The sequence below is a fragment of the Mesocricetus auratus genome, unplaced genomic scaffold (genome assembly GCF_017639785.1).
Source record: "Mesocricetus auratus isolate SY011 unplaced genomic scaffold, BCM_Maur_2.0 Super-Scaffold_100694, whole genome shotgun sequence".
Taxonomy (NCBI): Eukaryota; Metazoa; Chordata; class Mammalia; order Rodentia; family Cricetidae; genus Mesocricetus; species Mesocricetus auratus.
Window position 1 is genome coordinate 3,693,727 of NW_024429268.1, and position 18,852 is coordinate 3,712,578.

General features: G+C 38.8%; 1 protein-coding gene across 9 annotated transcripts in view; it reads left to right on the plus strand.

The window, feature by feature from the left end:
• The window catches only part of Tpk1 (thiamin pyrophosphokinase 1), a 312,826-nt gene that overhangs the window by 86,373 nt on the left and 207,601 nt on the right, over nt 1-18,852 (plus strand). For 7 of the 9 annotated variants that reach the window (XM_040740432.1, XM_040740434.1, XM_040740430.1 and 4 more), the window contains one exon: nt 18,159-18,228. The exons of the other annotated variants lie outside the window; for them this stretch is intronic. In XM_040740432.1, the coding sequence (XP_040596366.1) occupies nt 18,159-18,228 (70 nt within the window). The remainder of the gene's footprint in view (nt 1-18,158; nt 18,229-18,852) is intronic. 9 annotated transcript variants of the gene reach the window in all.

Consider the following 18,852-nt stretch of genomic DNA (forward strand, 5'->3'; position numbering starts at 1 on the left):
TGTCCGCATGACACTAACAAAAGTTTTCATTTTTCTTCCAAATAATTAATCCAGTCATTTAAAATCTCTCCAATCTATGTTTCTTTCCCATTAGACCTAAAGTTGTAAAATAAATAAATAAATTCGAGCACTTAGGGGTTTTCTTTATTTCTATTTTAGGATTAATTCATGCTTTTAGTTTTGCTACATTATTAGGGAATAACATCTGTCTTGTGTATCCTATCTGGAGTTTTTGTGATGTTTCTTTGTGGTTTACATATATAATTGGTTTTTGTGGTTTTGATGCACACATAGAACTACTGTTTCCAGATTGCAGTATTTGATCTGCTTCACTTAATCCTATCTCGTTCATGACTTTTTGTTTGTTTGTTAGTTTGTTTTTCTTTACCATATTCTAGGATTAAGGAAATGGTAAATGAAGGCTTGAGGAAGCTGCTTATCCGAGTCTTAGAGGGCAGAGTGATGAGGCGCTTACAGCAGGAAGGTGGTGCTGGCTGAGTAGAGCCATTGAGTGTGGACTGTGGAATGCTGTGGCTACGAGCCTGAGGGAGGAGAAGAAAGTCTGTAACATAGAAGAAGATGGTGCAGGCAGATACCGTTTTTGTTCTGTTGATTATCTTGTCTTGTTTTGTTTTCTGGTGGTGTTTATAAGAAACTATGGGAATGAAATTTCATGTGCTTGTTTGGTTACATTTGTAACTCTTAATCTTAAGAGCTTTTGTGTCTGTGCCTGTGCATTGGTCTAAAACTTGTGTCCTCATGCATACTAGATAGGCATTCTTTCACTAAGCTGTGTTCCCAGCTGCCCAACTGCCCAAAAGGTCTTTTTTTTCTTTTTTCTCTGTCTTTCTATCTATCTATCTATCTATCTATCTATCTATCTATCTATCTATCTATCTATCTATCTATCATCTATCTGTATGTCATCTCTTTCTCTCCATCCCTCCCTCCTTCCCCCTCATTCCCTCCCCTCGCCTCCCTCTCCCTCTCCCTCTCCCTCTCCCTCTCCTCCCTCTCCCTCTCCTCCCTCTCCCTCTCCCTCTCCCTCTCCCTCTCCCTCTCCCTCTCCCTCTCCCTCTCCCTCTCCCTCTCCCTCTCCCTCTCCCTCTCCCTCTCCCTCTCCCTCTCCCTCTCCCTCTCCCTCTCCCTCTCCCTCTCCCTCTCTCTCTCTCTCTCTCTCTCTCTCTCTCTCTCTCTCTCTCTCTCTCTCTCTCTCTCCCTCCCCCCCCCCTCTCATGGCCTTAGAAGTGGACACCAGATCTCTTGTATGTAGAACTACAGGTCTACAGGTCATTGTGATGTGTATTTTAGAAATCAAATTCTGGTCCTCTACAAAACCAGTAAGTGATCTTATCCACTGAACCGTCTCCACCCACCTCCTAAGGGATGCTTAAATAGTTGTTGTGTACTTTGGTTATTCAGAGGTAGCAATATGTGCATATCTGTATTGGGTATACGATAATAATTAAGGATATGTTTTCAGCATATATTATAGGTCAATTCAAGGCAGTGTGCATGTCCGTGTCTTCAAACTATTTTTACATGTTGGATTTTAAAGTTTTTTTCTTGTGTTTTGTTTTTTTTTTAATTTTTATTTTAATTTTAAATAGCTTGTTTTACATGCCAATCCCAGTTCCCTCTCCCTTCACTCTTCCCTCTCCCCCCATCCCCCCCAGCCTCCCACCCTATTGCCAATTCCTTCCACATAGAGGATATCTAGAGTCTGTCATTTCACTCAGGGTGGGGTCTGGGCACTCCTCTAAGAGTCCAGGCTGAGAGAGCATCCCTCTTTGTGCTATGGACACACGATGTCTGTTTGTATTCCAGGGATAAACACTGATCCACTGCTCAGGGTCCCATAGGTTGCCCAGGCCTCCTCACTGACTCTCACATTTGAGGGGTCCAGATCAGTCCCATGCTGGCCTCCCCGCTGTTGGTCTGGGGTCCAAGAGCTCCTCCTGTTCAGATCAGCTGTCTCTGCTGGTTTTGCCAGCCCATTCTTGCCAATTTGCTCATCTCTCCTCTCTCTCTGTCACTGAGTTCCTTGGGTTCAGTTCAGTGTTTAACTGTGGGTGTTTGCCTCTGCTTCCATCAGTCACTGGTTGAAGGCTCCCAGATGGTTATAGACATCAAGTTCATTATCAGGAATGGGCATTTGAGGTGGTCTCTCCACTATTGCTTAGTTTGCCAATTCGTGTCATCCCTTTAGATCACTAGAGGTCACTCTGGTGCCTGATCTGTCTTCTAACCTATGATTCCCTCTTCCCCCTATTCTACCCCCCCCCCACTCAACCTTCCTGTTCCCCCATGACCTACTTGTGTTTTGTTTTATATCTCACTTGTAGTGCCATAGGTTGCCCTCCTAGGCTATAGGAAACTGAAACTGATTTCCCCTCTCTTTGTTTTGGTACTTGATTTCTGTCTTTCCCCCTTCTCTGTCTTTCCTGTCTCTAGTGACCACTAGCCCAGGGCATGTTTTCACTAGATCAATCATTTAGTTTCTGTGTCTAGCTTACTTCATTGATCATAATGGCCTTGGGTTTCATCCATGTTCCTTAAGTATGTTTCTGTATAGAAGTCTAAGGACAGGTTGATGGTTTTTTCCACCAGCGGATGCTTTAGAACATTTCTTTCTCAGGGCCTTCTTACTCTTTAGCAGTATGTTCCGATGTGCTCTGATGTCCTCGTCTGTACATTTAACTCCTGCTAGTACGGAAAGCTTGCTTATAATCAGTTCTGTAATCCTCTTGCAAAGGAGTTGTGCACATATAATTTAACTTTTGAGGCACCTAGGATGTATCACAGTGTTTGACCAATGTAAGTGAGGCTCTGGATTTATCCCCAGCAGCCCAACAATTTTTGTCTCACTGTTTTTAATCGTATGCAATTAATTCCTTGTTTTCATTTGCTTTTATTCTCCTCTTCATTTTGTCTTCCTTGCCCTTTAATGGATTTTTAGTGATTAAGTAATTTCTTGTTTTGATTTAATTTTTCACACTTTAAGCTCGTGACTCATTTTCTAAACTTTTCACATTTCTTTGAAGAGTTCTTGTACTTGACTGGTTTTAGGTTTTCTTGAAGTCCCGTGGGTTTTAGTGACATTTCTAGTCATGATTGTCATTGACTTTGAGGAAAATCTTTTCTGGTTTCTTCCCCTTGGTTTTTTGTTTGTTTGCTTGATTTTGTTTTAGCTTATGTTTTCCGTCACTGCCCCCTCCCCCAGAATGCTTCCTTCCCTCCTTTCTCTCTTCCTGTTAATTTGTCTTCTCTAGAATGCTGTGTTCCTTTTTCATTGACCACTAAGTTCTAAATGAGTCAGTGTACCTGGGCCGCTGGCCTGGGGTCATGGAGATGGCAGCACTTCTCCCCGAGTTCCAGGACTTGGAGCTGCAGGAATGCAGCAGAGGCTACAGAGACTTAATGGCTGTGGCCTAGGCACTGGCTGACAGGGTAGTTTGTAGGTCAGCCAATTCCATTGCATCTGAGCCACAAAATCTCCTGCATTGATCTTGGGTCTGAATATATAACCAAGACCTCTGGCATTTTCTTATACCCCAGATTGCGTTTCACTGCCTGTGGCAACTCTTTCATGAACAATGTGATTGGTAGGAAGTTTTACCCAGGTTTTATCTCAGATGGAATTTCTGTTTCTTGTTTTGTTTTTTATTATTTTTCATCCATTTGTTTGGATAGGAAAAAGACAAGAGATGCCTTTCTGTGTCTTAGAAGGAGATTTTGCTCTCTTCATATCCTTCAGTCTGTGTGACCCAGATATCAGAAGATTCCTGCAGAGCAGACTTAGGATCTGCCTTCTTGGCTCTCTCCATCTTTCCTTTAACTGCCTGCTGATTATTTTTCCTGCTGTGGTCTTACTGAGAGTTGAATCCTCACAGTCTAGACTCTGGTTCCCACATGGGTTGATGATGAAAAGACAGGACTTTTGTTTGTTTGGAGGGCACACCTTGTTAGTGCATTTATTAAAAATATTATGGGATCAATATTTCCATCTCTGTTCATTTCTGTGGGCTATGTTTTACTTCTTTGTGCATTTATGAGGTTGTGTATTTTATGAATTATTGAAAAAAGCTGGAATGCATCTTTTAAAAGGGTAAGTTTCCCTTTCTGGTACTCCTTCTGGATTTTATTATTGAATCACTCAGTGCTAGCAGCTTATGATAGTTTTTCAAGTTCTAAGGATCAAAATGCAATTAAAAAGATGTACATTATTCTGTTAGTTGAGAAGAAGGAAGCTATTTTTTTATCATCAGAAAAGCAGGTTTCAATTCCCTACAGCCCAGTGAATGGAATAGTTTCACAGAAGCAGACATGAAACAAAATGACTGGAGTAGTTACGCAGAAGGAGGAAAGGAGAACAAAATCACTACATGTGAATGAAAATGACTAACAGCCTGTGCTGCTCTGCAGCCCTTATAATTGTTGAAATTTACAAATACAACAATAGAACACATTTTTGGAATGAAATATTTATTTGTATCCATCACTGTTGCAAGCTGCTCGCATTCATCATGTTTGCAAACAGCAGCTGCAACATTCCTTTGGTGCAAGCCAATATAACTTCCAGCTGCTGAAGTTAATTCTGCCTTTTAAGTCTTATTAAAATCTATCATCCAACAGCAAATCCTCTTGCTCTTTTTCCTCTTCCATTGACTGTTTTGTTCTTATTTTAATTTATATTCATGGAAAGTAGTTTTCAGAAATGCTTGGTGCTTGAGACAGGAGCAGATTGAGAACTCAAAGGCATTCTTGTATATGCGTCATTTAAAGGATCACTTGCCAGCGCTTGATTGGAATTTTAATCATGTATCCATTTAATTCCACACCTCAAAAAATGTTAAGCAAAACTTCAAAAAGGAGCCAGTCATAGTTGCTCACAACTTCAATCCTAGCACATAGGAAACTGAGGCAGGGGAATAGCCATGCATTTAACCAAACCTGGCCTACATAGTTCCAGGCCACCCTGGATTACACAGAGAAGCATTGTGTGAAGAATTTGTGGCTCTAAAGCAGAGAAAGTATAGCTATGTTGTTTTTTCAAAGGTTTCTGAAACACGAGATACCTGTTTTGTACCTCGTTTGAGTCAAGAAGCCCAGTTACTGAAATACCTGTTCAATCTCTTGGGATTATGGTGGCTGCTATCTCTAGCGAGTGTGCTCATAAGATGCTTGTCATTTTGTTTTGGCAATTCTGATAGTAGATTTGATGATTATATGAAGTAAAGAAGTAGATAAAATGTTATTTTCTGTATAGTCTATATATTATTTTAATCTTCTAAAGAATGTACCAGTTCCTATTTGTCTACGGTTACTGGGATTGATGTGAGCAGTTCTACTTTTGCTCATTTTTTCTGTCTCTGACTCCTGGGTTCTTCTTGGGATTGTTTTATTCCCTGCTCTCTCCCACCAAGCTAGCTCAAACTTGGAAGGTATAGTAAAGCCGTACTCTTACAACTGGGTGTGGGCAAGGTTTCTACTGAGATAAATCTCTTCTGCATGCACACATACAACTTGATTGCTTTGATTTGTTAATTCATTTTGTATTTGTATTTTATTCTATATACTCAAGACATTCAGCATGCTGTTATGGCATAGTAAGAATGTGCTGTAGTGACTATCATAGTCATTCATCTATGGTTTTTGTATATGTGTGGTAGGAGTGACTAAGATCTCCAAACTCTGCATGGTTATCAACTAACCTGCAAGTTTGCTGTGTCTCCTCTTGATGCCCACTTGTTTCCATACAGCTTTGCATCCACACATCTTGGAAATCATCCTGCTTAGTTGTTATGCTTGCCTCTTCCCTTGTTGGGTATATTTGTCTAAAACAAGGTGAACCACATATATAAACCTTGTGGCCTTAGGAGAAAAAGGAAACAGGAAAATTAATTTTAAGTCTCTTTGCATAAGCATTGGAATATCATCTTTACACAGTATAGCCAATGTAAATACTTTTTAATGGTCTAGTTTAGTGTATTTTTTCATTGCCTCCATAGATGACACTGCTACATCTCAGATACTCAACATCACAGTTGGCTGATGTCCCCTGTGTAATACAGCTTCTTTGGAGACTATAGGCTTCTGAAGGTTGGAGCTGTGTTTGGTTTTTGTGGTACTTACTCCTTGCCATATTTAGTTGACTTGCAGTCTGTACCTATGAAAGCATATAGTATACAAGGAGGATTAGTAAGATGCCTGATGCAGCCAGGCGTTGGTGGCACACGCCTTTAATCCCTGCACTCGGGAGGCAGAGGCAGGCAGATCTCTGTGAGTTTGAGGCCACTCTGATCTACAGAGCAAGTTCCAGGGCAACCTCCAAAACAATACAGAGAAACCCTGTCTGGAGAAACACAACACAAAACAAAACAAAAACACAGATGCCTGATGCAGTCATTAATAATTCCAGTGCCTCTTGTAAAGAGAACTGAGTTACATTAGCGACAAACAGAACCCTTAGGTCTGACTATTCTGCACATTTCAATCAAGTCAAGGCAGTGAGGATGGACTTTGAAGAGGGGAATTATCAAAGGTTTGTTTTTGGACTGCTAATAAGGGAAATTTGGAGGATGCCAATCTCTATCCAGGGTCTACTCTCCAGCTAAGACTCAATGCAGAGAGAGCATTTGATACTCAACCCTTTATCTTGTACTATTACACTGAGGGCATCTGCTATTAGTAACCATAATCTAATTTATAAGCATGTCCTATTCATTCCCTTTCAATACCAACAGAAGCCATGAGTCTGGTTCAGCTTTTTGCTATCTTAACAAAATTTCATTTGGTGTAGATTAGTGTAGTCATTATGGACAATGATCTGGCATGATGTAGTAAAATTAGTAATGTGCATATTCTAGGACATGGTGACTATTCATTTAGATATTTGACATCCAGAGAGAAGACATCCCATATGTGTATGATCATGCATATAGATGCTAATTGCAGAATTATTAAAATATAAATATTTTGATGAATTCATTAAATCTGTACAAGTCATGGTGTGTCTAGTAAATTGGATGTATAGTTTAAGTTGAAATCTCTTACGCCTTAATATTCAGAGAAAAAGAAAACATTTGAACACCTTGCTTAAAAATTTAAACACCATGGCACAATACTGAATGCTGCTCATGCTTACAAACACACACCATGTAAAACAAAACAAAACAAAACAACTGACTGTAAGCTATGAGAGTAAATCTTAAATCAAGAATAGTGGGTGTGCTGATTCGGGCATGGGGGCTGTCGGGAATGGGGATGGCAGTTTAGGGAGCAGCAGTTTTGGGGGGGTTATGGAAATCTGAAGTCTTCAATGGTGACACTTGGCAAAGCTAGGTGTGAGGTAAAAGGGTGTTGTACTCTTTGTTCATCGGTCTCTGTGTTCATTGAGGTATACATTTTATACATTCAGAACATCTCCTTTAGATACATGCTATATAACCTTCAAAGTGAAAATTTAGGATTAATCCACAGGGCTATTTTTCCTCTTTGTTTCCCTTCATATGAATTATTTCAGTTATTGCTGGAAAAGGAAGCACAGATGGAGACACAGGTCTAAGGGGGAATTTTAAACCCAACCTGCTTTGTTCTGTATCTCAGGGTGGGAAAAATGTTCAATAAACTCAGTGCCCCATGGGGCCTTTTGTATCCTCATAAGATTAAAAAGTGATGGTTTTTAAAAATCTAGGCTGGCCTTGTTGTTTGAAAGGCATTTAGGCCGTGGTAAGTTCAGTACAAGCACCTTCCGGATACAAGCTGTTCTGTGCAGGACATTGGATCAGGCTGGAGAAGTATTAGGTGAGGGAAGGAAAGAGACCATTTAGGATTTCTCAGGACATTGAAGCAGTTGAATAAATATGTGTTCACCATGAGAGTTGGAAAAAATGTAATAAAAATAATTTAAGTATGTTTTGAGTTGGCTATTAGCTTGCTCTTAGCTCCAAATGAGCCTTCATTAGCCTCTAATGGTGGACCTGTGCCTGTTAAGCTTTGTCTTCTATCCTTTGAGGCTGGGCCATCCCACTGGTGGTGTTTCTCCGTTGCGACAAATGTGATATTTAGTGGCATCTGCAGAGGATGAAAAGGCATTATTAGAAGGAGGGCGTTTCCTTCCATCCGTGCGCCCTTTCTTGTCTTGTCAGGCGCCTTTGGTGCGTGGTTTTGGAAAGGGTTGGTTTCTCCTGCGCTGTCACAGGCACATAGTGATGAGTTCTGAGTTCTGCATAGTGAGTGTTTCCAGTTATTCTATTGAGTCCTTTCCAGCAATCCATAGAGGCCATAGCTGCTCTCTTTCTAGATTGGCTCTCCTGTTCAAGCTACTTTCACATGTCACTCCCCTAGTTCAGAATGCTGTATGCCCTGCCTTATTGAGTTATACACTAGTGAGTGCAGAGGCAAACTTCTTCAGCATGCCAAAGTCAATAAAATAACTTAGATATTTCACGTCTTCAAGTTTTACCGCTTCCATTCTAGAACATTGAACTAGCTCTGTGAGTGGGCTTAGGGGACAACATATGTGATTGTCTGGCTGCTGTCATATATTTTGTTACATTGGAAAAGCCATGTACCCTATAGTTAGCTGTATACTTGGCCTTAATGACTCTTACACCTTAAGCTGGAGGTACCGCATCCCTCCTCCCTTACTTTGTTTTACTAAGCAATTTGAAGGCTTGATGGTATAACAAAGAATGGAGTCTTTACAACCAATTGGAGCTGGGAGCTGATTTGGTTATCGATAATGTACTAATTCGAATTTCTTCTAAATGAAATTTTCAATATTTTGTCAAAGCAAAGTCATAAGTGTGGTCAGCCTTGTCTCATTTCTGATTTTACAGGAAAACATCAGTGTTTTAGCTGTTGAGTGTAAGTCAACTGTGGCTTTTTGTGTGTGAGTATTATTGTGTTGAGCTACATTCCCTTATGCCTTTTATTTTGGAATCTTTTACATAGGGTTTTAGTTTTATTCAGATGATCCTTTTCCATCTGTCCAAAGGATTGCAAAGCTTTTCTCTTTGTCTTTTAAGGCTCTGTTTCACCCTAATGATTTTCATACCTGAACTGCCCTGTTACCTCAGGAACAAGTCTCACGCGATGATGGTGAATGATCTGTTTATGTGTAGTTGACATGCAAATTTGTACTGAAGATTTTTGAATCTATTTCCATTGGACTGTTACTTCCTATAGTTTTCTTACATTGTCCAAGGATCATTATTGAATACTTGAGCACATGTCTTTAAATTAAAGCTAATCATGGCTTCCTTGTATACTAAGTCTCTTTTTGCTGTGATCTTAAATGCTTTTATTTCCTTCTGAACTTGCCTTTTTCAAGTATCATTATCTGACTAAATGCTTATCTAATGCCAAATATTGTAAAACATTAATAGAAATTTCTTCGTGATTTGTTAAAACTGGGATTTCCTCTTGATTTAGTTTAGGATTAAGGTTAATTTCTAAAAGCCAGGAAGATGGTTCAGTAGGTAAGAGCTCTTGTTGTGGAAAATATGATGACTTGGGTTCAAATCCCTGCCACCTCTTTAAAAAACTGGGCATGGCCACTTGTCTGTAATCCCTTGTTGCAGGGTAGATTCTTGGAGCTCATGGACCATCCAGTTTAGCCACAACCAAAGGATGGGTGTCAAGTCCAATAAGAATCCTGAATCAAGGCAATAAGCCAGAGAACAATAGAAGGAGATGCCTGGCATCCTCCTCTGGCCTCTACACAGGCACACATACATTTACAGACAGCATGTGTAACACACACACACACACACACACCGAGAGAGCGAGAGCAGAGAGAGAGAGAGAGAGAGAGAGAGAGAGAGAGAGAGAGAGAGAGAGAGAGAGAGAGAGAGATTGTTTCTAAGACTTCCCTGAGATAACCCACACACCAAAAGCCATCCTGTGCTCTACAAATAATAATGGGTACTGGAGGTGGTTTTGCCTCTTCAAGCCCTTTTCTGTTTCTGTTATTAAGGCTGTTAATGTCAGTCTATAGAAAATCCATACTGAATTTTTGTATAATAATTACCTGTATCCAGTTATTTCTGCTTTTCTAGTATACTACTCTTACTTCTACTCATAGCCATCATTTTGTTGTTGTTGTTGTTGTTTTTCTTTTTAAGCAGGAAGAAAATGCATGTGCTCATTAGGGAAAAATGATAGTCAAGTTACATGTGAAATCCTTGAATTAGTTGAGAATATAAATGTTAATCAGTGTTCAGTTCTTAAATATTTATCTGTTTGTTGAAGGTGACCTGCTATTTGTTACCTTTTAGATGTAATGATCACTCTTTGACTGAGAGGACAGGAATGTTTGCTGGGAACTTTCACTCTGTAACACTCTTTAAACTATGTTTAAGCACACATATCTTAATAGTACCAACTTACTGTTCAGTGTGTGTGTGTGTGTGCGTGTGCACGCACGTGCGTGTGCGTGTGTGTGTGTGCGTGTGCACGCATGTGCGTGTGTGTGTGTGTACGCCAGCCATGATGCCTGTGTGGAGGACAGAGGACAAATTAGAGTAGTTGGATCTTTGTTTTGCACTCTGAGTTCTGAGGGTTGAACTCGGGTCTTCAGGCTTGCATGGCAAGCCCTTTGACTGGCTTAAAATATTTTTATATGAATCTCAAAGTTATAAAGGGAAGAATAAATATAGACTGAATAGGTAATATTGTCTTCTACATGTACAAAATAAAACAAGTTTAAGTGTTGCCTCTTCTGTTTGTGTAACAGTGGTTTTACTTTTGGTGTATGCCACTGTGAACCCATCATTTGAAAGATGTCTTGTGTCTTTGGGACCTGTTGCCCCTGGAACCTTCCTTTTGCCTGAGTTTCTATAGCTAAGTAAGGAACGTAGCTTCTTGGAGATAGTTTCAGTTGGAGATTTTGCAGAATTGCAGTGCATGTTCCTTACAGCTGTGTGCTGTAGGTGTTGTCAGCCTGCTGAGGAGTGGGCATGCTCCTCCTGGCACCCTGCTTCTGACTTGCAATGACTGCGAGTGGCCATTTGACCCTGTTAGGTGTACCCGGTTGCCATAACCACAGCAGCAAGGTGCTGTTAGGAATACCGAATATACGTCAGTGTTCCAGAGAAGCACTCTGCAAAGACTCTAACTGTGAATCATAGCAAGCTTTATAATGCCAACTATGGTCTCTTTTGTGCTTGCTTTATTTATTGTGGAGAAGTTCATAATAGCTCTCTTATCCCTAAAGAGTTGGTGGTTACTAGTGAAAATGTAAGGTTTGAGAGTTGTGGAACCTTACTTTCTGTAACAATCCTATATTTAGTAAAATACGTATGCACTTTATACATATAAGATAATTTTATTTATCTGTGTTACTTAGCAGTTTGTATCCAGAATGAACTTTGCCTATTTTAAAGAAAAATTTCTCTGTGCTAGGTGATACAGTGCAGCTGGATAGTAGGTAGTTTTCTTGAGATTTCTTAGTCATTGGATGTTGAAATCCAGACTTAAAGAGGTATATTATTATAGACTTTATAAATAAGATCATGGAAGACTAAATGTCATACTTCATCTCTGCAGTACATTAGTATGGAAGGGGGAGAGAGAAAGGATAATAGGATTTACACAGCAATATTTACTAAAAGGTAATAAAAATCTCTATTACGTGACATGAAGCAGGTCATTAGGGCTGGTGCAGAACTATGCATGTTGATCCTCAGTGTAAATACCACTTGATTTTCATTTGAAATAAGGATAACTTTGTCATACTGACATGACTAAAATTTAATGAGTATTCTACTCATTATCTGGAGAATATTACAAATAATGTGAGCTTTCTTTATAATTGCACATAAATATACTATAAGTAAAGCCTTACATCTAAAACCCTAAAAAAGATCTCTAAACAGCAGTTAATTTTGTGTGCATTTCAACACTCCTCTAAGAAAAGTAAATCCTTATTTCTTTAAGAGGGAATATATTTCCATGAATTTCTGAGGAAAAGCTTTTTGTTTTCTACATGAAATAAAGCTTTGGATGAGAAAGCACACTAATCCATCTTTTTACCACGTCCAGGAACTAAGTGATTCAGGCTGTATCCAAGACTTTGCTGGTGATTTGCATACCAGCCAGAGGCATGATATCTCCCCTCTAAGAGCTTGTTTCAATATAGATCTGGGGACTCTGTCTTTAAATTAGAAATTAATATTTGTGCTAGTTTGGGCTCTTTCATATTTTAAGTGGTGTAGAACTTAACTCAACTTACCTTAGCCAGAAAGAGAATGTAATAACTGACTGATGCCTGGCTTCAGTCATGGCAGTGGAGACCCACTGTGATCGTGCTCATCCTCTTGCTTTCCTTTGGTGTTCTTGCTTGGGAGTCAGGATGACAGCCTCTGTAGCTCCACATTCCCAGTCTCAAGCTGCACGGCAGGAAAAGAGGAAACCTGCAAGGGGGCCTCAACTCTGTCTGGCAAACACCCCTGTTCCTGCCTGATGAAGTATTTTATCCCTTTCCCCCAAATAGGGATTATCCTCAATCATTTTTGCTATCCTAAATATGTACAAGTCTATGTTTTCTCTTGCCCTCCTACATACATGTTCATAACTCCCACCCCTGTGTGTTTGAGATTGATACCACAATTTACATGTTGTAAGCAAGTATTCTACTGCTGAGCATAACCCCAACTTTTTGTTTTCTTCTTGTTAGTTTGTTTTATGCTTTTCAAATTAAAATTCAGTATGATTCCTATTCCTTGTAAAGAAAAGTTTCATATCACAGTGTTTAAATGTCATTATCCCATCCCTGTTAAAAAAGTTAGTTTGAGGAATAAACAGGTGATCTTACGATTGAAATAACAAATATGGCTTGAAGGGCTGGATCAAAAATGTAGTTCATTAACCTTTTAGGAAGGTTACAAGACAGTTCATCATGCTTGCATGATAATAAAATGGTGAATGCTTGTCAGGGTCGCTTTTCAGAGTCCCCTTCAGCCATGTTTGAGTTACCCCCACCCCCCCATACACACTTTGGTTCACATGAGTTTCCTTAGGAAATTGAGTCAGTGTCTACTCTTCAGTGTAGGTTCCTCTTATCAGTGCTGATTACTGATTAACCAACCTGTAATTTTGATGTGGAAAGCTGTATCAGATGTTTAGTTTTCTTAGATTTGTATATTATATTCTCTCTTAGCTACTATTTGCTGGAAGACCTAAACAAGAAGTAATTTATAAAAAGAACTTATCATATAAAATAATATACTAGGAGACTGGAGAGATGGCTCAGTGGTTAAGAGCACTGACTATTTTTGCAGAGGACCAGGGTTCAATTCTGAGTACCCATATAGTGGCTCACAAATGCCTGTTTGGAAGAAAACAGCTCCCCAATGAGTGGCACCATTAGGAGATGTGACTTTGTCAGAGGAGGTGTGGCTTCGTTGGAGGAAGTGAGCCATTGTGAAGGTGGGCTTTGAGGTCTCATATAAGCTCAAGGTACTGCCCAGTGTCTCAGTCCACTTCATGTTGCCTGTGAGCCAAGATGCAAGAATGCTCAGCTCCTTCTCTAGCACCAAGTCTGCCTGCATGCTGCCTTGCTTTCCACCATGATTATAATAGACTGACCTCTGAAACTGTAAGTGAGCCATCACAGTTAAATGTTTTCCTTTGTAAGAGTTGCTGTGGTCATGGTTTTTCTGCACAGGAATAGAACCCTAACTGAGACACTCCTGTTCGAGAGAATCTGATACCTCTTCTGACCTCTTTGGGGACCAGGTCTAGACTTGGCAAATAGACTGACCCGAAGGCAAAACATCCATACAATAAAAATAGATTAAGAGATAATTTTTTAAAAGAATATACTATAAGCCAGATGTGGTGGCACATTCATTTAATCCCATAGTGTAGTAGGCTGGGGCCAGGAGATAGCAGTTCAAACAAGTAGCATCGTAATGCATATAAAGGCAACTTTCTTGATGGTTGGATATGATGACTATTATATAGTTACCAATATTTACACCATGGCCATGCATGTCTGCTGCAGGGCTTTTCATTATAACGCATATGTGATAGTAATTAGGCTTACTGTCTTTGCCCATCTAGGCAAGTATTTATGTTGTCTATATAGAATTTCTGCATCAACGGGAAAGCATATTTAAGAGTGTAAATTTACAGGGCTGTCTCTCTGAGTTAGAGTTTCATCAATAGCATAACATCTTCCCCTGCACCTCCCTTCTTGTTTTATCTATATTGTCTTCCTGCCCATTCTGGATTTTTCTTATTTGGGTGAATACACCATAGTAATTTTGATGATTTTGCATTAGAATCAGAAATGTTGGAGTTGGCTTAAAATCACTGGGATAGTTACTGCTCATAGAGTCTGGGATCACAATTAAACTAAAAATGATCTTTTAAGTTACTAAAATTGGCAAGATTTTTCTTTTCTCCCTCTTCTCTTTCTGTTTCTTCCCCATATACATACCTGAAATTACCTTAATAGTACACTTTGCAGTAAGCCAAATCATTGCTGCTCAATTGTATTCAGCAAAAGTATTTTACCTGTAACTGTGACTGCAGGGTTTCTTTTTGTTTTTTGTAAAGATTGCTGAATGCTGGATTAAAAAAACAACTGTTAAAGTTATCTGCCAGATACCATAATTGATGAAATAGAAACATTGCTCCAGTAATTTTTAGTGGGTTTTAGTTTTCAAATGTTTATCAGCTTGAAGTATAGTAAGCAATTGTTCAATCTTTACTTTGTAAATCTGCAAAAATTTTGCTGTATACAAGCTAACGGACATTTTACATTAATAGATAACTCATGCAGGAATTCTTAGGACAGTTTAAATTATGATGAATGAGCGTTTTCAGTCCTATTTATGGGGTTTATCTGCCTCCTCCTCTAGAGTGCCCTCTACTTCTGGTCTTGTTACATGGTCATTCCCTTTCTTGGCTGTGTGTGTTGCACGTTTTTCAAATTGCGGTGTGAACCTGTGTCAGCATTGTTTGTTACAGTCTTTGATTTTTTTCTTTTTAAATGCAGTTTTATTTGTATACTTGTAGAATTTGAAACTGTTTTTGAAAATAAGGCTTTAAAAAGTAAGGAATATTTTGTGGTAGTTATGGGCATTAAATTATTTCAAAATGGTTTTCTTTTTCCCTTCAGATGGAATAAATCCCTGTTCCTATCCTCTATGTATATTTCCTCATCATTATTCTAGTTCAGGTTTCCATTTGCAACATTAGTAAACATAAATAAATGTAGTTACTAAGTGTTGCACTTTTCATAAACTGCTCTAAATCCATCAAATCAAAGATAGTTGTTAGAAATAACAAGTTTTACAACTTTTTGATTGACAAAAATAACCAGAATTTTAGCTGAGCTGGATTTGTTAATGCATCCTTATGTCTCTTCCGTTGAAGCTGACCTCTGAATGCTCATTGCATTTGAAGCCTTTGTTAGTCCAAAGGACATGACACACATTCTCTTCTCACTCTATTTTCTTCTGCTGCAAAGTGAGCTTGGATGCCTACCAAATGTAAATGTGCCTATTGCTTATGATGTCACTGGGGAGCAGAACCGTTTCTCAGACATGCTAGGTCAGCACTCTGTCACTGAGCTCCAACCCTGGCTCTTAAAAAGCCTTAAATGTTGAAGTCAGCTGATCTTTGCTATGTTGTATGGCAAATTGATACCATTCTTCTTGTTAATCTTCATCAATTAAACACTATTTTTTTATTGTTTAAGTAAATACATTTTTACATAGAAGAGCTCATATACTTGTTAATTTTGTTTATGGAGAATTATTTTTTATACTCTGAGGGTAATTACTGATCATTTACCATCTGTTTGTATTAATCAGTCTTTTTATTCTTCCCAGTCAGTGATGTTATACTACATTTTATGTGAGATCATTTTTCCCTCTTCACTTATGATTTTGACATGTAGGAAATGTGCCACAAATTCTATGATCTTCTGTCAGTTATATTCTTGGAATAATATGAACCTGGCTTCCAGTCCTTTATTATTATTATTATTGTTGTTGTTGTTGCTGTTATGATTATTTTGAGTGGTTAGTGAAATTAGCCATCCTCTTAGTTGTTTTTATTTTTAAAAAACTCTTGTTTTCATTTAATATTTTATAGTAGCTTGATCTGTTCTTTTCTAAGAATGTAAGCTTTTATATTTTTGGAAATTCTAGCAAAAACCAGAAAACTGTTTAGTAAATGCTGAATGTGTTCATGTATTTACGGGAAAGACCACATGTAATTATTAAATTTCTAATTGCTTAGTGACCGTACTCCATGAGTAAAGAAGCTCAAGCTAAAATTGAGTGTGTTTTACCACTTAGCTTGTGTTTTATTTACGTGTAACCGGGAACATGGAAAATGGACTTTGATGGGGCTTTTGTGCCTGTCCATAGGATTGGTTAGATGTCCATTACATCATCTTTCCTGCTGTTAACACATTAAAATTCTGAGTTAAATATTCTAAATGTTTTTAAATACATAGCCAAATATGCACACAAAAAAAGACAATGGAATGGCTTTAAAATAAAGTAGTAGGTCAACAGGGTAGTTTATTCCTTCTGAAACCATTCCTGTCCCAGACATTTTCGCTAATGATTTAAAATAGAAGACATTGGAGTTTTAGTCTAGGAAAGCAGTTGAATGCTGTAAGCGGTTCATAAGCTGTTCTGTTAGGAGCCTGGGAGACAGTGCTGTTGAGAGTAATACAGAGAGGGGAAGCCTGCAGATAGGCATAGAGACTATTAGCCACTGGGCTCCAAGCTATTCATGTGGTATTTTGTCAAATAATTTGATCATGTTCCACCCCTTGCCTGAGACTAATTTCTTAGGTGGAGGAAGTTTCAAGACAACATACATTTGGGTCTACGGCATCATTATTACTTACTACTCTTATATAGATCTACAATGAAAAGAATAACTAATATACTTAGTGGCTTTGCTTCTAGTAGTTGTGTAGGGGCAGAAGGCAAGGCTTTCATATATTAATGGTAAAGAAATAGTCTTAATATCCTGCTAAATCACCAATATCTTTCATCTGCTCGTACTCCATAGAATAAAAAAAATAGTTTGATCTGAAGCCCTAGGGCAAAGATTTTTTTTAAGTAAATGAAGCCAAGATTCTGTAATTCAACATGATCAAAACTTAAGAACTCACAGAGACCCAGGCAGCATGCACAGGGCCTGAAGAGGTCTGTGCCAGGCCCTTTATATTTATATTATGCCTTTCAGTTTAGTGTTTTTATGGAATTCCTGAGTGTGAGAACGAGTAGGTCTCTGTTTCTTTGCCTACTCTGGGGCTCTTTTCCTTCTGTTTGTTTGTTTTGCTCAATTCCCACATACTGTTTTTTTAATTAATCTTATTTTAAAAAGAAGTTTTAAAAATTAGCAACAAAACATCATAAAGGTCCTTTAGTGAAAAGATTAATAGTTTAAAATAGTAAAACTGAAACTAATATTATTGGCATACATTATTATTAGTAATGGGATGTTAACTATCATGCTAGTATTTGACGTAATTGAAGGGAGATTTTATAAATTTAAAGATGGAGTTGAAGCAATGTGTCACATACAGAAGGAAAGCAAGAATGAAACATTTGGAGAAAGGTTGAGGACAGGTAAGACCATCCGCAGGTGTGTTTCACTGAAGGAAGGGAAATAATTGGGTCATCCAGAACCTAGGCACAGTTCTGAAGTTCAGAACATCAGTGAGAAAAGGAAAGCCTTCAATGTTTCTGGAAGAAACCATCAAGGCGCAGAGCAACGAGACAGGTTGTCACCTGGAAGTACCGCTGTTCCCAGTAGAAGTTCAAAGCCAGCCTGTGTGGCCAGAGCAACCGACTGTCAGATGTGTGTGCTACACCCTGCCATGAGCATGAACCTGCCTTCTCTTTTAGAAGGAGAAAAGAACACTGTAGAATAGCCTAGCACCGCACACTCTCCACCTCTGTCCAGAGGCACCGAGAAAGATGCAGGGTGTCTCTGGGTTGTTCTCTCCTCTATGCAGAGTCACTTGTAATGACGACAGAATTGTCCTAGGGGAATCTCATGACCCAGGGCGGTAGCATGACTGTGTTCAGAGTGTTGGCTTTTCGGTGATGTTCACAGGAGAGACTGTGCTGTGCCATTTGTACTGAAATGGTTTGTGTTCTTTTTGTTTGAAGCTCTCTTCAGAGCCTGTGCTGATGGTGGCGCCAACCATTTATATGACCTCACCGAAGGAGACAGAGAAAGGTATGCTCCTGCGAGACAGTGTCCGCATGCCCCTCACTTCTGCTACTCCTTAGTTTTAATCTTTTTATGGCGACTGTTTATTTCCGTCATATTCATAATAGGAAATGGCCTCTGTGAGCTGCATAGCCACGATGTGTTATTTCTTTGTTTGAGTGAGATTTGTTAGGATCATCTCTATTCTTCTCTTTAAGGTCCTTTCCTATTGCTTTAAAGCCTCATTAAGTCACATTACCAAATATTGAAACTTGTGAGAACTTTGAAGATTGGCTAAAATAAAAACTCAAATGGGTATTTATGTTGGTATTAAAACACTATAAATGAATAAAAACTGGACTCCTAGAAAAGAAATATATACTCTGCTGTAGAAGATGTGAGGTTTTATATTAATGTTGAATAAATCTCAGTAGGACTTACGCTTTCTTAATTACTTCTGAGTCACATACATATATTTTTGGAGAGAGTATATTTAATGGTTTGCTTTCTGCTTTGGCTTGTTCTCCTGAATCTTGTCTGGTGCAATATTTTTCAGTGAAAGAATATGGTTAATAGAAACAGATTTTCAAGTTAGTTCAGTTGTGAGCATGTTTGTGGCCCAATTCATTTCAAAACACAAGATTTCATGGT